This window comes from Osmia bicornis, chromosome 2 (assembly GCF_907164935.1).
Source record: "Osmia bicornis bicornis chromosome 2, iOsmBic2.1, whole genome shotgun sequence".
NCBI lineage: Eukaryota > Metazoa > Arthropoda > Insecta > Hymenoptera > Megachilidae > Osmia > Osmia bicornis.
Window position 1 is genome coordinate 13,261,510 of NC_060217.1, and position 17,718 is coordinate 13,279,227.

A 17,718-nucleotide genomic window follows, 5' to 3' on the forward strand; every position below is an offset into this window, starting at 1 on the left:
TCTTGATAACATTTAAGACAAATTTAGAACGAATTTAGATTACCTGAAAACGTAATCTTTACCGCGGGTTATATAAGTCCTAGGAGAACAACAAAGTTACGAGTTTCGTTACAAAGCATGATTTAAGGAGCTCTTCACTCCGTCAACTCGTGTCGTACTTTGGCAAACAGACGATGCATTGAATTCTCCAAACATCTTCGTCTCTCTGGCCGAGAAAAAACGAAATTATGCCAAGCAGTTTTCACCCGTTGGCCGAGAGCGAGCTCGAGGTAAAACACTTGTCTTTCAAGCTCTGCGAAAGTCGTAGGATGGCAAATAATTAGGAACGACTGATTCATTTAAATAATTCTCACTGTCTGCGTGGAATCGTCCTTGCGTGTTCTCCACGCATTCGAGCACATTGTTAGCGGACGTGCGCGGAGAAAGCACGCGGTGATTATATTGTATCGCGAGTGATTAATGCCTTCAGCCTTTCCACACGCTCCGACACCGTGAACGGTGAACCTTTGAACAGCAAATCAGATTTCTGCTCTTCCGTTCACCTTTCGATTTTTCGTATTATTCGCGATACAAGCTGAACCGATCGATCAATCGATTTCCTACTGACCTGATTTTCATCTTTTCTACCTTGATGTCTATTGAGAAGAAGAAGAAGAAATTTCTTTGAACGAAACAAGAGCTGGGTACCGTGCGTCGCCGACCTTCCGGACGGATTCCTCGGTATCTACAGAGAAGCACGGCGTAAGCAGCGAGTTTACCGAGTCCCTGTTTCGCACAGAGTTCACTGAACCTCGCGTTTCAAAAGAAAAAAATAGAAAGTCTAAAGATTAAAGGGTAGAATAGAAGGGGTGGGTAAGATTTCGCCGATTCAAAGGCTGTCGAGGGAAAAAGCTGCTCTCTGTACGGTCTCTATCAAATGGCACAGAGCTCCATTAACGCTTCTGTCGAAGAAGAAAGAACGATTTCAACGAGATATGTACCCTCTTCTTTTGACGCGGCTAACGGGAGGGCAAAAGGAGTCAATGATTTCGCGCTTAACGTCCTAATTGTTCGTCCGATTTAATAAGTCTCGCGATGAAATCGGTTCCCCGATAAGATAACCCAAAGCCGGATCGCGGGTTTACAAAGCAATTAAGGCCGTCACGGCAATTAAAGGGCAACCGTAGACTTTACAAGCCTGGTTTTATTCAAACCGACGAGTTGTAAAGCGAGAGACCAGGAAAGGTCAACCGTATCTATTTGTAACTGGACCAGATCATTCGCGGGAACGAGAAATGAGCGATGTAACAGCGTTGGTTATTTTTGCAACCTCTTAATCGGTCCAATTATCAAGCGCGAATTAAAAATAAATTCCAACATCGTAAATGTTTCGCGCAATCAAAGCTTCTTCTCTTTAATTACTTTAACGAAATAACTGGAAACATTGTAATATCGAATTCGACAGGAATTCGGCGCGTTTTTTAAGCAGAATCTCTCTCTCTCTGTTGAAACAGGTAACGATTTGTCAACTTTCACGCTCTGCAGACAGCAAACGGAATAACGAAGAAAATCACGGAATGCCCGAGTAGGTATAATTAAAATCCACGCACCAATTAAAACAGGGAGTCGAGTGTGGGCTTTTGAAAGTTCAAAGTTTACGTCAGCGATGCGCGAGACGAGGTTTCAGCAAAAGTCAATTGCGAGAGCAGAGGGTTCGTCCACGTGTATCGTCATTCTCTATGATCCCATACAGGTTCGCTGCATCCTCGTTATTTTTATCATGCCAATAACACTTTCGATTATTCTCTATGAACTATGATAGATAGGGCTTGAATAACATGTGCCCTTTGGTCCTTAATTGCTCACTGAGCAGAGCTTAGAGGCAGTGATGAAAATAAATTCCTAGGGAAAATAATGATATAGGAAAAAGAGGAATTATTTCACACTCGCAAAGTTTGACCAAATCCCTTTTTAAAACCCTCTATAATTAAGCGCGTACGGTTTTTCGACCCAGTTTCAAAGGTTTTCCCTGAAGCTTAAGTTTCACATGGCAGTCAGCATGATTCGAACAAAATCAACAGACCGATTCGTTTTAACTCGCTTCAAAGAAAGCCACGGTTCTATTAAGAGCGATTTACCAATTAAGAACGTTCCTCGAAGGCCGTGCCTTGAAAGGCTTTACAAGTTCACAGGTTTTTTTCTCTTCTTTACCTTCGGCACCAAGACGTATTCAGCTTTCGTACCGAACTGTATGATGATCAATCAACAGCGTCGATTACGAGTTATCGCGAGTACAACTGGTTCGAGGAAAAGTCAAAGGAAACGACACATCATTTTCACGGTGAGGATTTCTCTGATGATCGATAAATTTCTTTTCGCCTGCCATCCTATGCACGCTTTCTCTGCAAGAGTTTCTATATTAATATTTTTTCGATCGCTTTTTAGCCGAAAGTTTCTCCCCGAGAACGTTTTCGTCTCTCCTCTCGTTTTCTCTGTACGAGCTTCGTTTGTAAAAGGAAGTATATGTATTCGTCGTTTCATTTTACTAACAACGAAAGCGTTCGGAGTTAGCTGATTAAGCGTATTTTCGAGTCCTCTAAGGTTTCTTACACCCTCTACACTCGATCGTGTTACTCTGACCTTTGATAAAATCATTCGTAGTACCACGTGCAGACGAATTAATTTTCACAAGAAGAAAGTCCTATACGCAGATTCATTTTAAACTCATTTTCTCGTCGTTCTCTTTCCACTGGTATCACCAGCTGCACATTTTACGCTCGCGTTTCAATTAGTCTCGTTAGTCGCTTTATCGCTATAAAATGGAGTTTCCCTTTTCACCCAAATGGAAACAGGCTTATCTAGCGACAAAATGAAAAAAATTCTAACGCGTTCACTATCCAGGCCATCCAGTGTTCCTTTTTTTCTTTTATCGATCGAATTCTGGTTTCGCTTTTACACCTGGTCGAGTAAAAGTTGCCGGAATAAAAGTTCACCGCCCACGGGATATGGAAATTCTCTGCCAATTAACTTTGATACGAAAGTGTGCCCGAGAAAATGAAGAGATTCGATATGACACTCCAGATCCTAGATTTCTCTAACTAATCGATCGATGAAACTTTTCACCAGACACGTTCAATTTAAATACAGTAGAAACTCGACTGTACGCACAATTAATTTTCAACTTTATTACGTCCGATTGTTTCTCGATGGAAATTCAGATTCGAGAGGGAAGCGTTACCGAACAACCTCCAGCAACGCTCCCTTCCCCGTAATCGGCGATCGTGAAGAAACTCCATCACTTTCGAAACGCGCTGTTTCGCGCGAATTTCCGCCGATTTCCGCGGAAAGAGAGAGGATTCTTCGAACGAGGGATCGGGAATGAGCGAAACGCGTTACGAAGCCCGCTTACAGGATGTTTTATCAAATATAGGACTCGCTTTAGGACTTTTCTCCAAACAATGCAACCCCAATTAATTCCGATGAAACGAACTTTTATCGGTCCTTTGAACCTACTGAAATAAGAATGAGGATGTTACGAAAGATACGTACGTATACACGTATCGCCTCGGCTAATGAATCGATCGTAGAACGAAATTGAGCGAGGAACGAGAAGCCGTAACAGAAGGCTCATTAGAGAGTGTTCGTACTCCATGGCCAACACTGCGTGACCGGCTTTCTCGGCCGCTTCGAGCATTCTTAGTTGCCCGGAGGAAGGAAATGCTCGCATGGTGTGCTTCTTCACCTCAGAGCCGAGCCAAGGTCGTTGTTTTCTGTATCCTACGAGGCCGACGGAACTTCCGACAGATCGTTCACCAGCTACGGCCTTACGAAGGTCTTTCGCGCTACCACCCACCGCGTCTAACGTCGCGACGTTACAACTTTTCACCTCTTCATCCCTCGCGATCGATCGTACCTTCCTCTCTATTTACTACCACCTATGTAATCCACGCCTGGCCGACTTTCCAATAACTCTACTTATCAACTATTCTTTTTTATATTCCTCTTTAGGTTCCTTTTTTTAAATAAAAAATAATTCCAATTGCTGAAGATATAACGGTGATGTGTATAGTATATCTCATGGTATTCGCTGAAACAATGTTATTTTTAAAACAAACAACACGCTTCCCTTTGATCGATACACGGACTCAAAGTTTGCTCAATTGGTGCACGAGTTACGCGGCAATTATATCACATAGCGTATTAATATCGCGAGCCGCGCCATTAAGGATCGATTAGCGTAACGTAACGACGCAAGCGTTATTAATTATGACGAGCAAAACATATACGATACGATTTTACGTGGTGCCCCGAGAACAATGCTTTTCTGTTATTTCAATTGGCGCGGCAATCGAAACGGTTTCAATGTTAACCGAGAGTTGATTGATAATTTCTGATAAGAGAATCGGAATGTAACGGCTTGTTTACTTCCCTTGAAAGAACCAGTTTTTATTCATTTATTCACTGACTTTCACGAAGTCTAACATCTTCATTCATAAATTATACATTTCTGATGATTTTTTTAGACCATCGTTGATCTTTTCCGATGGTGTTATTTACACGCGCATCACCTAATCATCCTCAAAGGGTTAAATTACCTAATTTCACAGTCTCTACACCGCTTCAATCGTTCAACCTACGAACACGTGGCGAACCTTTAGAAAACTTATGGGAAGAATTTGCAGATAATTTAACGAAAAAAAAAATATCAACTTTCTAAAGTATACACATCGATTTCAAATAGATCTATAAAGTAGCTGTAGTTCGATTCAATCGAAGCCAATCAAGTCAATTTGAATAACGTTACTTTGAATTTGCTAGCAACTAGAGTCGTTTGCAACTCATCGAGCGATGTCAAAGCACCTACATAAACACCAACTACGTGAACTTTCTCCGAGGCATCTGCGAATCCTTGCGTTTCACGTGCGTTTCGGTTCGACTGCATTCCAACCTGGAATGAAATTCTCTGGGAAACTGTACATCAGCAAATAATTGGATTCAGTATTTCTTGGGTGAAATTTTCAAGTGGGTCATCGTTTTCGAGTTGAACCAACCACGGAAGAAATAAATGATTCCATATAGAATTCATTTAAATTTCCTATCTTGCTGCTCTTTTTTTTTTTTTTACTCCATAGAATTATTTAAAGATTTTTCGTTTGTTTACAAGAGAGAAAACGCTAAAGGAAATCGGCTTTGACCGAAAGGACACTCGGTGAAACGACCTTATTTCAATACCTGCATATATAATAATACTAACTGTCATTACAGATAATTTACGACATTTTCACCGCAACGATATCCGCGAGCATAAACGCACGTACGAATTACTGCAACTATAATAATTGCATTCCGTTCGAACCGATGCGATGCGCTTGCAAGGACACCATGATTTATATCGGTAATAAAACCGGTCTCTTTGTTCGATTTACTATAACCATTTCGCACATATGTGAAAAATACGAAATAAGGGTGTGCTAATTTGAAAAATTTTGTTATTGTTTCATAACAGCCTATACGATTTCTTGCAATATATAGGTATATGTATTATTAATGCAGCAATTAATTACACGCTTCAGATGGAACATTTCAACTAAAGAGGGCAGTACAGATACAGTATTTATGGAATAGAGAAATTTATAGCGATTAAATTTCCTTAGGCTGCCATGACATTCAAGCGGGAAATTAAGCCAGGAAAAAAGGAAAAGAACGGTGTGATTAAAATTCAAAACGGTCGTCGATCGAAACCTCTGATAAAGCGTCTTGGAAATCAGAAAGGTGTTTCTGAAGGAGAATTCCAACGAACACGGCCGTATAATTAGCAGGTTACGTAAAATTCAAATAAGTTTCGCGAGCAACGCGCTCGTCTCGGTCAATTTCATTTCATTCCGTCGACGGAATTAGAAATAAGGAAAGCGTCTAGGCTAGAGAAGAGAACCGACCACAACGTTCCTTATTAATTTTCTCCGTGTAACGAATTAAATATTTTTGTTAAATCAAGATAAATTTCAAATTTTTATACAAATGTTTGCCTTCTGACAACCTTGTCACTTGGATATCAGCTTTTTTACGAGAACGACTTCTTGCACTAAAAATATACTAGTTGATAAAAACGAGAAAATAAAATACACTTTATGAAACATTCATGTGGTGATTAAGATAATGCAAGTATCAACTCGTTTCAGAAATTCTTCGGTATTTTTCTTCGTATTGTTATACCTAACACTGAAGAAAATAATAACACGGACAAAACATTCCTTGTTTTTGAAGGCCTTCGTTTACGACGATTATACATACTTAATTGCTCTTTTGTACAGGGACAGAAATATAATTTTAATTACAGTTTAAATTTTGCCGCATCATTAGTGTTTGTTCAATCAAGGACTGGCAACTATAAAACAATGGTTTTGCAAGCGGCGTTTGTGAACCACTTCCGAAGAATCTTGCGACACGTTTAATCAGCCTCGACGACGTTTATCTGGTTGGTTCAACAACGATGAGCAAGAAAATTCCTCGCGATAATCACGAGTACACAATGACAATTGTAAGGTTTCGTTTCGAGACTGCAGTTCGGCTGAAAATCTCAGATTCAGAGGTTGGCGAGACAAGAATCGAAGTTGAACCGAACGCAAAAATAGATCAGCCGTATCTTTTCATTTCTCTCTCACCCCCCTGCGCTTTCACGGCTCTTTTCCTTTTTCCTTGGCCATGGTTGCCTCTGTTTCGTCGTTCAATTTCTGAGAGTCACCGCGAGAAAACGGAATCCACGTTCGGGGAGAAATTTCAAACGACACATGAACTGATATTACTGATCAGATGATAAGAAAAAGTAATCCAGTTTAATACAAGTAAACACCGAGTATCCCTAAGGCACGATTCTTCGTCCGAGCGTTAAAACCACAGCCAAGACATAATTATGATTAACGAGTGAATCTTTCGCGAAAGACAAGGGACGAGTTCCCATTCCTCCTTTTACGTTACGTCCAGTTACCTGAAATGCCTTTCCCTTGTACTTCGCGCCAGTGAAAAATTTCACCTCTCCCTACCTGTCTCCATGAACATTTCGAATCATTAGTTCTCTCGAGCTAACAAAGTTTCGAGAAACTCTCTCGGGCATTTAATTTCAGTTTTCCAGATTCGACATCGCGATGGTTAACTCTGTTTCATTCAGATCGTCTCATAAATTAACAAAATAAAATAGTCAATATATCGACCATTACGCGTAATAATGACCTATTAATTATTTCACCCTAATTGATTGACCGAGAAAATATAATTACCCGCGTTGATGACCCTCATCTTATTTTCATTGATTTATCAAACAACTGATAAAATTATCGTCAAAATTACTTTCCCATATTGTTTAACTGGCAACGATAATCGATAAGTGTCTCGATCAGGAACGAGACAGCGATCCATCTTGTTGCTAGAATGTAACAATGTGTGCATAATTGATCTGTACAAACGAGGGGTCGACAGGATTTGAAAGAGAGACTGTTTCACGCTTGGCAATGGACGCGACGCGACGCTCGAGCAGGATGATGAATTCTTCAACAGAAGTACCTTACCAAAACGTAAGCCAGATAAACCTAATCGTATACCGCTGCCAAGAATTCAGGATTTCCGAAAATGAATTTATCCTTATCTCTATTCTATTACCCATATTATGGGATAGCCAAGGTGTTAATAATTGAATTATGCCCCTCACAAATTGGTTTTCCAATTTATCAGCGCAGTATTAAAAGTGAACGTAATGGATGCATCGACCCAGGCGATAAGGTGTTAAACATCTTCGAAATTTTCGCGATTTCTTCGATCGACTTTCGTGACTTTCACTCGACTTTCGCGTAAATTAACTTGCATCGATTCAAGGACGCGACCTCTCCGCATCGTCTCGAAGGATTTGCGGGGAAAAAGCAGAAGCTTTCGTTTACTCTTGAACGCGGAGGGTTTAGAAACGACTTTGACCTACGATATAAATCTCAAGGCCCTCTAGAATGCTAGCAAACGTGGTGGAATTTATTTTTAAACGAAACATTCGCGATACGTCCGAGGAATCGGCTTCGTCACCGGGGCTTGTACTCAATTTCCTGTTGACCTATTTATATCGTATATAACTCATCAGAAACGATGCTATTATCAAAGTTCTCAGACTAGTTCGATGCCTTCTGACGACACCGATGAGACACGATGGGTAACTGATAAATCGTATCACATTATACAACTGTAAAGTCCTATAAAAGAACTTTGATAATCCTCTGATCGTTGCAAATCTATTTGTTACTCGATAAAGATATTAAAAATTGATACACGTTGCAAGAACGAGGATCTTGATAACAGAGATTACCACATTTTTAGTCCTGATATGTAATATTATCAAGTTATAAAGCAATATAAGGCACTTGCTTCATTTGTGGATAATAAATAATATTTAAAAAATACCAATATTCATGATCGCGACTGTAACTCGAGGATTAGGAATGAAACTTGCTCGCGGAGTAAAGAATCAGCGAGGAAAAAACATTACTCGTTACTAACGAGTAATCACATGATTACAGGTGGAATTAATTTTATGAGAATGCGAAGCGAGTTGCACGCACTCCTATCTAATCTCCTCTGATGCTAATCTAGAAAGATAACATGCCTCGGTATTGCGTGGTTAACACTTGCGATAAATAATGTATTTAAAAAACAAAAAAAAAAAATTGTAGGAAAAACGTAAAGAACTATTATATCAAGAAGAAACCCTTTCTACTAATTAACATGTGGAATTACCGTTTGCATCCTGATCACGAATTACTGAACGAGAAACTAATTGAAAATTCGAAAATTCGAAAAGGTACAACCTTCAGACTAGCTTAGTTATCTAATCGATTACTAACACAAAACAATGATAAAAAAAAGGGGAAAAATGTGTTCTTACCTTAAAGACTTCCGAAAAGAATCCAGCACCAATCTTCTCCATGTAAAAGTCATCCAATCGATTGAGCGATGCAACGGCATGCCTCAACGCCTGGCAGGAAGCACCTGTCCTCCTTTTCGTCCCGGTATCCTGATACGTATCACTAGGACATACGTTCAGATTGCAAATATTGCTTTCCATTTCGGTGGGTCTCCACGGATCACGGCACTTTTCTCGTTCCCTGTAACTCCTTGGCGAAAACTGTAACTCCGTCGGTAGGTCTTGCGGCAGACAGGAAACGCAGTTCTGCTGCAACGCGTCTCCGTTTTTCATCCAATCTTTCGACGGTGTGGACGTGGTAAAATCACCTCTGCAACTTCTATCGCAGTTGCCACCGGCAGCGGACGAGTCGACCGTGTCTTTGTCACCGTATCCTTTCGCGGATGATCTCGAACAAGATTCACTCGGAGTCGATTGAATCACAGAGATCACAGAAAAGTCGATCGACGAGTCGGCCGTCTCGTCGCTCGACTCGGAAACGGCTCTATTCTTGCCGTTCGAAGCTGAATAAGCAGCATCGGAAGACCTGCTCGATGATTTGCTCGCTAAACAACCAGCTTGCGAGCTGTTCCTTTGACCCTCTCTGGATACGCACTTTCCACCTGTTAGATGTTGCTCTTTGCCCGCCACGAACTCGCGGCACGGGCCAGAGTGTTTCTTCGAGAGCTTGCAAGCTTCCCTAGAGCCAGGGTCAACGTTCAGACTGCTCAGACTCGTGGAACAAAGTACCCTCTGTGATTTGCTGGCACCAGAACAGCCTGGGGATTTCGTGAAGTTGGGGCAATTGGGGTTGGACGAGCACTTGTGGACGACCGAGTTCGACTTCGTCACCAATCCCGTGTGGTTTCTTCCGTGAGAAGTTTCTTTCGAATATTTCGAGCAAGAGTTCTTGGTACTGCAACATCTGCTGTTGGCCTCGACAAACGCGGTTGACGATTGGGACAGATTTGGTTGAACAGTTTGCGAACCACAACACGACTCGATGTTGCTAGAGTCTTTGGAGGCTCTGCGAGGCTTGGACTTGTCGTCCGTGGGGGTTTCCAGCGGACTGATACTCTCCTTAGACTTCCAACACTTCTTATCGTCGACACTCTCGGTTGCTGAACACGTTTCCTTGCATTTTCGCGGTTTAGACTTCTCCTCGACCGGGGAAGACACCTCGGACAGGCCTGTGCTACTGTTCTCCTTCAATCTCCAGGATGATCTCGATTTATCTTCCACCAAAGTGTTCTTACTCTTCGACTTGTCCTCGAGGATACAGGGTGCTTCGAAGACCACGTTCTCCTTCGATCTCCACAGCTTTTGCTTCTCCTCCATACCCGTGGAGGGTGGTTCGGAGACCACGTGGGCGCAGCTGTCCTTCGATCTCCAGGCTTTCGACTTCTCCTCCGTCAGCATGCTCGATGTCTCGTCGACTGAGAAACACGGCAAACACGTGGTTGGACCGGACTTGCTGGACGAGTCGCAGCTACAGGGTGGCCCTGGTGTGTTCGAAGGTGGCACCTTGCCGAACATATTCGCCGTTATTGCAAACGGAAGATTGAGCAGGTTAAATCGGGACGGAAGGTCGTCGCCTCCTCGTCCTGCATTACACACGGATTAATCAGTCTTATCGCTGGACGTAACGTGACGCGACCTGACGTATTTTTCTCTCTGTCTCTCGTTCGTTGATTCAAACGAACGAGATCGTCGATCCTCGATCGGGAAGATTCGCTAGACGACGAGCTACGACGTCCTCGACACGGTAGCTCGGCATCTCAGGGTCGCGTTTTACTTCGACGCGAGTTATGGTTGGCAGTGGTAATCACGATTCGTAGATCACAACAGACTAGGACATGATCCTAGCAGGGGACGCAGTGCGGCAAACGGTCGGCGTTGATCAACCCCGGAAGCACACGGAACATCCGCAACGACGAAACTTGGCACATCTCTCTCCGTCTTTGTCTCTCTTTCCTCTTCCTTTTCGTCCTTCAAATTTAGAGGAAATTTTGGCTCACCTGGAAGAAATCTGCGTCCCACGGAACTCGTTATTTAAATAGATATTCATCATTTCGTAAAGTACATCAAATATAATGGTCGTGCAATTTAGTGCACGAACAATTTTTTTCATCATTTTCTAAGAAATTTCCTTTCAAACGAACGCGTTCACTGCTACAATACTCGTATCTAGCTAACGATATAATCGAACGAATTAATCGCTTATCCGATTGCGAGTGATCTTATCAAGTATTTGGAACTATGTTTAATAGATACTGTCGTGTGTTATAATGAGAATTACAATCGGAAATTTCGACGAATTTAACGTGGCGGTCAACGTGTTAAAGTGATCAACCCATTATGTAGTGAACAATATCTGGAAACTTTCCAAAAACACGTTTTAACCGCTGAACAATTTCATTTGGCTCCACATCTTTAATTTAAAAGAAACAATACCTATTTGTCATTTACAGGTGTCTTAGATAAATAATTGTAGAAAACAAAAAATTTAAGTACAATTTTAGCGCAACACGTATTGCGTAGAAATAAAAAGTAGAAAAAGTAAAACTGAAAAGCATGCGTGGGAAATAATAGCATTCGCAGGTGTCACGGCGCAAATATTAATAATAATATAAATATTAGGAATTTTGGCGGCACGCGTGCAGCAGGTATCGGGCAATGCTCGTATGCCAAGTTGTCGGTCCCGGGAATGCGGACGGATTTGTTAAATAACGCGGATGCATGTGTGCACGTTGGCTGAACGTACACGAGCGGTGATACATTACAAGTTTTCATTTGATTTACAAAGCAGCGCTACTTCTTCCACTGGTCGCGTCAGATGACCGTTTTCACACGCGAGAATTGTAATTTACTATATGCTGCATTCTCGCAATTACCAGACTCACTGTGTGTCTAATTGGCGACGCGATGCCTCGATCTGCCGTGTTTTTCACGGGGTGAAATTATAGCACAATTTTTCTTTCTTTTTTTTTTTTTTTATCGAACTTCGAGATTGTATATCATATGGCCTAGTTTTGAACGAGCAACATCATCGAGCGACCTGAATATCAGAAACGTGTCTGTTTACAGTGTCAATAAAATGGCGCGTTGCAAAAAGGCGGCTAAGTTAATTTTCTCTCAGAGCATGTCAAAACAATAGTTCGTTGAACCGCCGTTGAAGCTTGAAACGAGACTATTGGATTACATAAAACAACGATATACCCTTGACACCCGGCTACGGAAGAAACAATCGTCAAGTTGCTACTCTAAAAGATAAAGTGCTTGTTTGCCGTGGCACAGTTGAATGGTCCTCCCATTAGAGGGAAGGAAAAACACGAAACCGTGATGGAAAGTTCGATGCACCGCATCTCGGGAACGAATGAGGGAACAAGATCGAAACAACGTACCTGCGCAAATGAAAACAACGTATCCAATGTTTTTCAGTCTTCCGTTTAAATCCTTCCAGTCACTAATCCTGAGTAAAGTCCACGAAGAAGGTATAACAACAGAGCCGATGACCGGGAAAAGCGTGGCTCCAACTCGCTGTCAGTGACAACAGTCGTGGGACATTCGATCGCGAAAGTGCCGTGAAATTTTGCTGGGCCTTGTTGGCAACGTGACGTTAAGATGATTTTAGAAGACCTTGAACCACGTGAGTGAGAATTCGGGCTCGCGGAGAACAACACGTCAAATACTGTCGACAGGCTCGGTCGAAATGGGAGGCATGACCGTCTACCCCATCCACCACACACGCTGTCACTTTTGTTTACTGTCCGAAGACGAAGCTATGCTCGAATGCCGAGCATCGATCACCGAAATTCGATCGCATCCTGCGATCACAGTTGTATTTCTTTCTATCGTCAAACACGATTCTTCGATCTACCACACTCTGTACGGTCGATGGGTCGAGTAAACAGTGAGGACACAGTGCATATCAGATTTGAATTCTCTCGACAGACCGTCCGTTGCGGATTCACCCCTTATTTACCACCATACACAATGCACGAGCAAACACCGCACCTTTCTCGTTACGTGGATTGATTTGCACTAAAGTTTTGTAAACGATAACGTTGTGCAGTTTGTATCGCGAGAATGCAAAGAGACCGATTCACCGACAACGCCAGACGGCGGCCATTACAGAAATGAACTGCTCCGGCGCACGCCGTCTATCGGCGGCACCTGAGGCTCTCCTCGCTTTAACCCCACCATCATCTTTCCTTGCTAATGAATCGAATGCAGAGGCACGTATTTCGAATGTGCGTCTTTCAACCCTGGATTACCAAACCGTTGTAAAAATTATAACGATGGAATAATCATTGTCAAATATCGTCACGTTGCCTCACTCATATTAACTACCTTCTTATTCATTCTAGTAGCATTCGGGGGATTCCCCATCCAATAAGCTTACCCCTATCAAATTTAACTCCTTCAATAATGTAATACTCTATTTCAATAAAAACAATATTTTTCGATGAATTAGTAATCTAACATTAAATAAGGAATCTTATTATTATCTTCCCTAAGCTTTTCAATTTGAACGAAACACGCAACACGTGGATTGAATAATACGCTTGACAAGTTTGCTGTATAAAGGAAGACACTGTCAGAAAATTCAAAAGCTCTTTTCTTCTTTATCGAACAATAAATGACCATCAATTTCACTTAAAGAAACGTTTATATTCCGTCATGGTAAAAAAGGAAAAACATTCCTCGATAGTATACACAATGAATGGCACCTCGTTTAATTTACCAAACAAGAATAATGTTGCTGCTATGAAAGTAACACCGTGAGAATAGGAATTGGTGAAATTGTATCATTTGTTCAATGAAAATCTACGAAACAACGATTTCACGAGACATAATAATTTATGAGAATTTCCAATCTAACCTTACTGCCACGATCTCGTCTCTACGTCGCTGAACAACTACTTTTTGCTACGCGGAATGAAAGTGTGAGAATTCTCATATGCATACAAGCATATGTACCTTTCACTATCTTTCAACAATTTTCAGTTTCTCAGAAAAGTACTTAAATTTCTACATACCGTTATAGAGATGCCAATGCTGTAGTTTTGAATTATTTCGTATTTTCAACCACTTGATATGCTCAAATTGCACGTTATGAATTATTGTCACCCTTAATTCAAATTCAGAACTCTGTTACTTCTATTTCACTTTTACTTTTTAAGAATCCCACAACAAATGCTTTTTATAATCTGTTTCCAATAAATTATAAATAAACAGAATTTAAGAAAATACAACAATTTGAAAATTTATACAACCGAATTAAACTGTGATTTGATTTTTTATGCGCCACTGCAACGCACCACTTTTCCTATTTCTTATGTTTCCTGGCCTGTTTCTAACCTATCTCTTGTTCGAAAACACGATAGTACACGTGATAACTTTTTCAAGCATTTCTTGTTATTCCAATAACATATTTATCTTTATTGTGTACAGGAATTAAATTTAGTGAAAAGTTAAAGAAACATGGCAAAGTTTTGTTTAAGTAAGTTCATGTATCATATAACATAAATAAAAGATTATATTTACTTCTGAATCGTTGTTAATTATTATGTTATTTATTACAGAAAAGACGAGCAAACGGATGCCAGCTCGGAAGAGGTACAAAATCGAAAAGAAAGTTCGCGAACACAATCGAAAATTAAAAAAGGAAGCTAAAAAACATCCAAAAAGTAAATGCTGCATCTGTATATTGATCTGCATATGTACTTAAAAAAAATATTCATTGATTTTTTCCAATTTTGTAGCCAAACGAAAAGTAATTGAAGTTCCAAACCAATGTCCCTTTAAGGAAAATATACTGAAAGAAGTAGAGGCTATGAAAAAACAGCATGATGAAGAAAGACAGAAACAACGTGAAGCTGCACGTGAAAAAAAGAAACAAGAGCTTGCCAAAGGAGGTCTTAAAGGATTGGTATCAGCAGCACAGCATAAACAAGCAGAACATAAGGAAATGGAAACAGATACTGTCCATGAAAAGATAAAAAATGTTTTAGCAAAAGAAGAAAACTCACTGAAAGCTTACTACAAAGAATTTAAAAAAGTGTTGGATGCAGCTGATGTAATTCTTGAAGTTGTTGATGCCAGAGATCCTTTGGGAACCAGATGTAAAGAGGTATGATCATATATGTCATACATACTAATAAGGGTATGTAACAATTGATTTCAATTATAGGTTGAAGAAGCAGTAAGATCTGCAAAAGAAAACAAGCGATTAGTAATTGTTTTAAACAAGGCAGATTTAGTACCCAGAGAAAACTTGAATCAATGGTTAAAGTATTTACGTAGTACATTACCAGCTGTTGCATTTAAGTCTTCTACTCAGGACCAGTCAAAAAGGCTGGGTAGAAGAAAATTAGGAAAAAAGACAGAGGATATGATACAAAGTGGTACCTGTTTTGGTGCTGAATTGCTTTTGTCACTACTTGCAAACTACTGTAGAAATGTTGGGGGTGTTAAAACTAGTATCAGGGTGGGAGTTGTTGGACTTCCAAATGTTGGAAAATCTAGTGTAATCAATTCCCTAAAACGTAGTAGAGCTTGTAATGTAGGAAATACTCCAGGTACTATATACAACACTATTTCGAAACGTGTATGTTTTTTTAATTTTACATCATCTGACTTTTTGATATTCAGGAGTAACAAAGGCTATGCAAGCAGTGCAGTTGGATTCCAAAATAAAATTATTAGATTCTCCAGGAATAGTCTTTGCTAATAATTCCGGAGAAAATGGCGACGAAGGATCGATAGCTTTAAAAAATGCAATTAAGATACAATCTCTAAAAGATCCATTTACACCAGCAATCACCATTTTAAAAAGGATTTCAAAGCCACAGATATTAGAATTGTACAATGTACAAGACTTCACAACACCTGATGAATTCTTTGCTATGAAAGCCACTAGAATGGGAAGGTTTAAGAAAGGTGGTATACCAGATACGGTAGCGGCGGCTCGTGGTATTTTGGACGATTGGAATTCTGGAAAAATCAGGTATGAAATATTATATTCCATTATTTATCAAATGATCATAAATCGATGTTGTTTTTATAGATATTATACCGTTCCTCCTGAACAACCGGATTGTCAAGTATCCGCAGAAATTGTCAGCCAGATAAGTAAGGAATTCGATATCGAAAGTGTTGTTACACAGGAGAAGATGATGCTTGATACTTTCGAAGAGGAATCCAAAAGTAAACCAGCTATTGAACCTTTGTTAATTGAGAGTTCTGGACCAGTTACCGCTGTAATGGAGGTTGAGATGCAAAAAGAAGCAGTAAGTTAATGTTCAACACGCGTCTCTGACACGTTTCTTCAGCTCGTGTAATGATGTGTTACAATCAATTTATACAGCAAGTCAAGATACAGAACAAGATAAAGAAGAAAGTGGAAAAGGCAAAGCAGAATAAAAACGAAACAAGAAAGAAAAAAGTAGATCCACTATTTGAGATTGAGGGTAATCAGAAATTAAATAAACTTAATAAGTTACAGTTTAAAAAGGAGAAGAAAGACCGAGCCAGGAGAGGTAAGTACCTAGAAAATTACCTTTTAAATATTCTTATTGTAATATAAATTATTTAAATTTTATAGAAAAAGTAGCTGTTAAATTGGCGGATCAACTCGAAGGATTCAACATTACCGGTCCCGACGATTACGACTTCAGTACAGATTTCGTAGAAAAATAAATATATTATAAAATTGCTTATTTACTATAAATAAACTATTTATATAATAGTTGAATTCAGTTTATATAATGTAAATAATACGTGATGTTGTTTATCATTAAACATCTCTTTTTTATTAATGATTTAGTTTCTTTCCATTTACTTCCTCAGGCTCTCCCTACGTTTTCTCTGGATTTTTCTTTTATTTTTGCATGTCTTTGCCAAGATTGCTTAGGAAACTTCACTCTACCTATTAATCAGTCTGTTTTTGTCTAAATGAGTTAATGTATGGTGGAGGAAGAGTAGGTGTATCAATTAATAAAAAACATTACATAAATTCGTAGATATATCACCTTTGGCCTACGGCGGCAAAAATCATTTTATTATTTTTATCACTATGGGTTAGTTAGGACATTCTGTATATTTTTTTTTCTTTCCTTACGAACGGATTAATTTTAACTCTGTTGACGGTGCCTTCCATGTTGCGAGCGACTCGCAAAATATAAACAATGATTCTCGTTCACCGTCGCGACAAGCAACTGTGACGGAGATAATTTATCTATTTCTTCTTCTGGGTAGGAGTCAGTTTCCTATGAAACAGCAATTAACGATCACTTACAGACATTACAAAAGTATCAAACAAAATATCTACAAAATTTTCAACAAGAACAAATGTACCCGTTAAGCACAAATCAATTGTGTGAAAATCACAGTTGCACTCGAAATGTTTATTTGTCAGTTTGCACTGTATGCGATAATAGGAAGAAAAAATTAAAGATTACGAACGTACGATCATTTTTAAAAGGATGTCAATTTTTTTCTCTGTGCAGGAAAGAAAAATTCGCAGTTCTATACTTTTGCACGAGATAACACGTGCACGCGTTCTAAAGTGCAATCAGAAGAATAGATTACCACGGTGGCCAAATTGCGGCTCTTTTCGATCCGTTTATTATAAAGGCTATAATTAACACTTTGACTCGTGGCTAATTATAATTTTTCCTATCATTTTCTCAGTGTTATCTTTATCGCTATACGAAGAAATCCAAAATTGCAAGATGCGATAAAGTGTAGTTGCCAGAATGTTAAAATTAATTTTACTTATGAATTCATCACACGATTAC

General features: G+C 39.8%; 2 protein-coding genes across 3 annotated transcripts in view; one reads left to right on the forward strand and one right to left on the reverse strand.

Annotated features, from left to right (window-relative positions):
* The window catches only part of LOC114877164 (dual specificity protein kinase splB), a 24,448-nt gene extending 11,102 nt beyond the window's left edge, over positions 1 to 13,346 (reverse strand). For both annotated transcript variants that reach the window (XR_003789512.2, XM_029189391.2), the window contains exons 1-2: positions 12,319 to 13,346; positions 8,897 to 10,943 (exon numbers count right to left, since the gene is read on the reverse strand). Coding sequence is in view for 1 of the 2 variants with exons in the window: in XM_029189391.2 (XP_029045224.2) it covers positions 8,897 to 10,450 (1,554 nt within the window). In the remaining variant the exon portion in view is untranslated. The remainder of the gene's footprint in view (positions 1 to 8,896; positions 10,944 to 12,318) is intronic.
* A 927-nt stretch (positions 13,347 to 14,273) lies between these two features.
* Positions 14,274 to 16,737, forward strand: LOC114877149 (guanine nucleotide-binding protein-like 3 homolog). Its single transcript, XM_029189366.2, has 8 exons — positions 14,274 to 14,420; positions 14,503 to 14,607; positions 14,683 to 15,050; positions 15,111 to 15,498; positions 15,572 to 15,926; positions 15,987 to 16,209; positions 16,287 to 16,458; positions 16,524 to 16,737. Exons 1-8 carry the CDS (start codon positions 14,402 to 14,404, stop codon positions 16,616 to 16,618), a joined length of 1,725 nt encoding a protein of 574 aa, XP_029045199.2. The 5' UTR covers positions 14,274 to 14,401; the 3' UTR covers positions 16,619 to 16,737.
* Positions 16,738 to 17,718: the final 981 nt, after the last annotated feature.

Bases quoted from the DNA above. Each gene is read 5' to 3' on its own strand.
- LOC114877149 (XM_029189366.2), top strand. The intron at 16,210-16,286 runs GTAAGTTAATGT...CAATTTATACAG, and splicing joins TTGAGATGCAAAAAGAAGCA to CAAGTCAAGATACAGAACAA. The intron at 16,459-16,523 runs GTAAGTACCTAG...TAAATTTTATAG, and splicing joins GAAAGACCGAGCCAGGAGAG to AAAAAGTAGCTGTTAAATTG.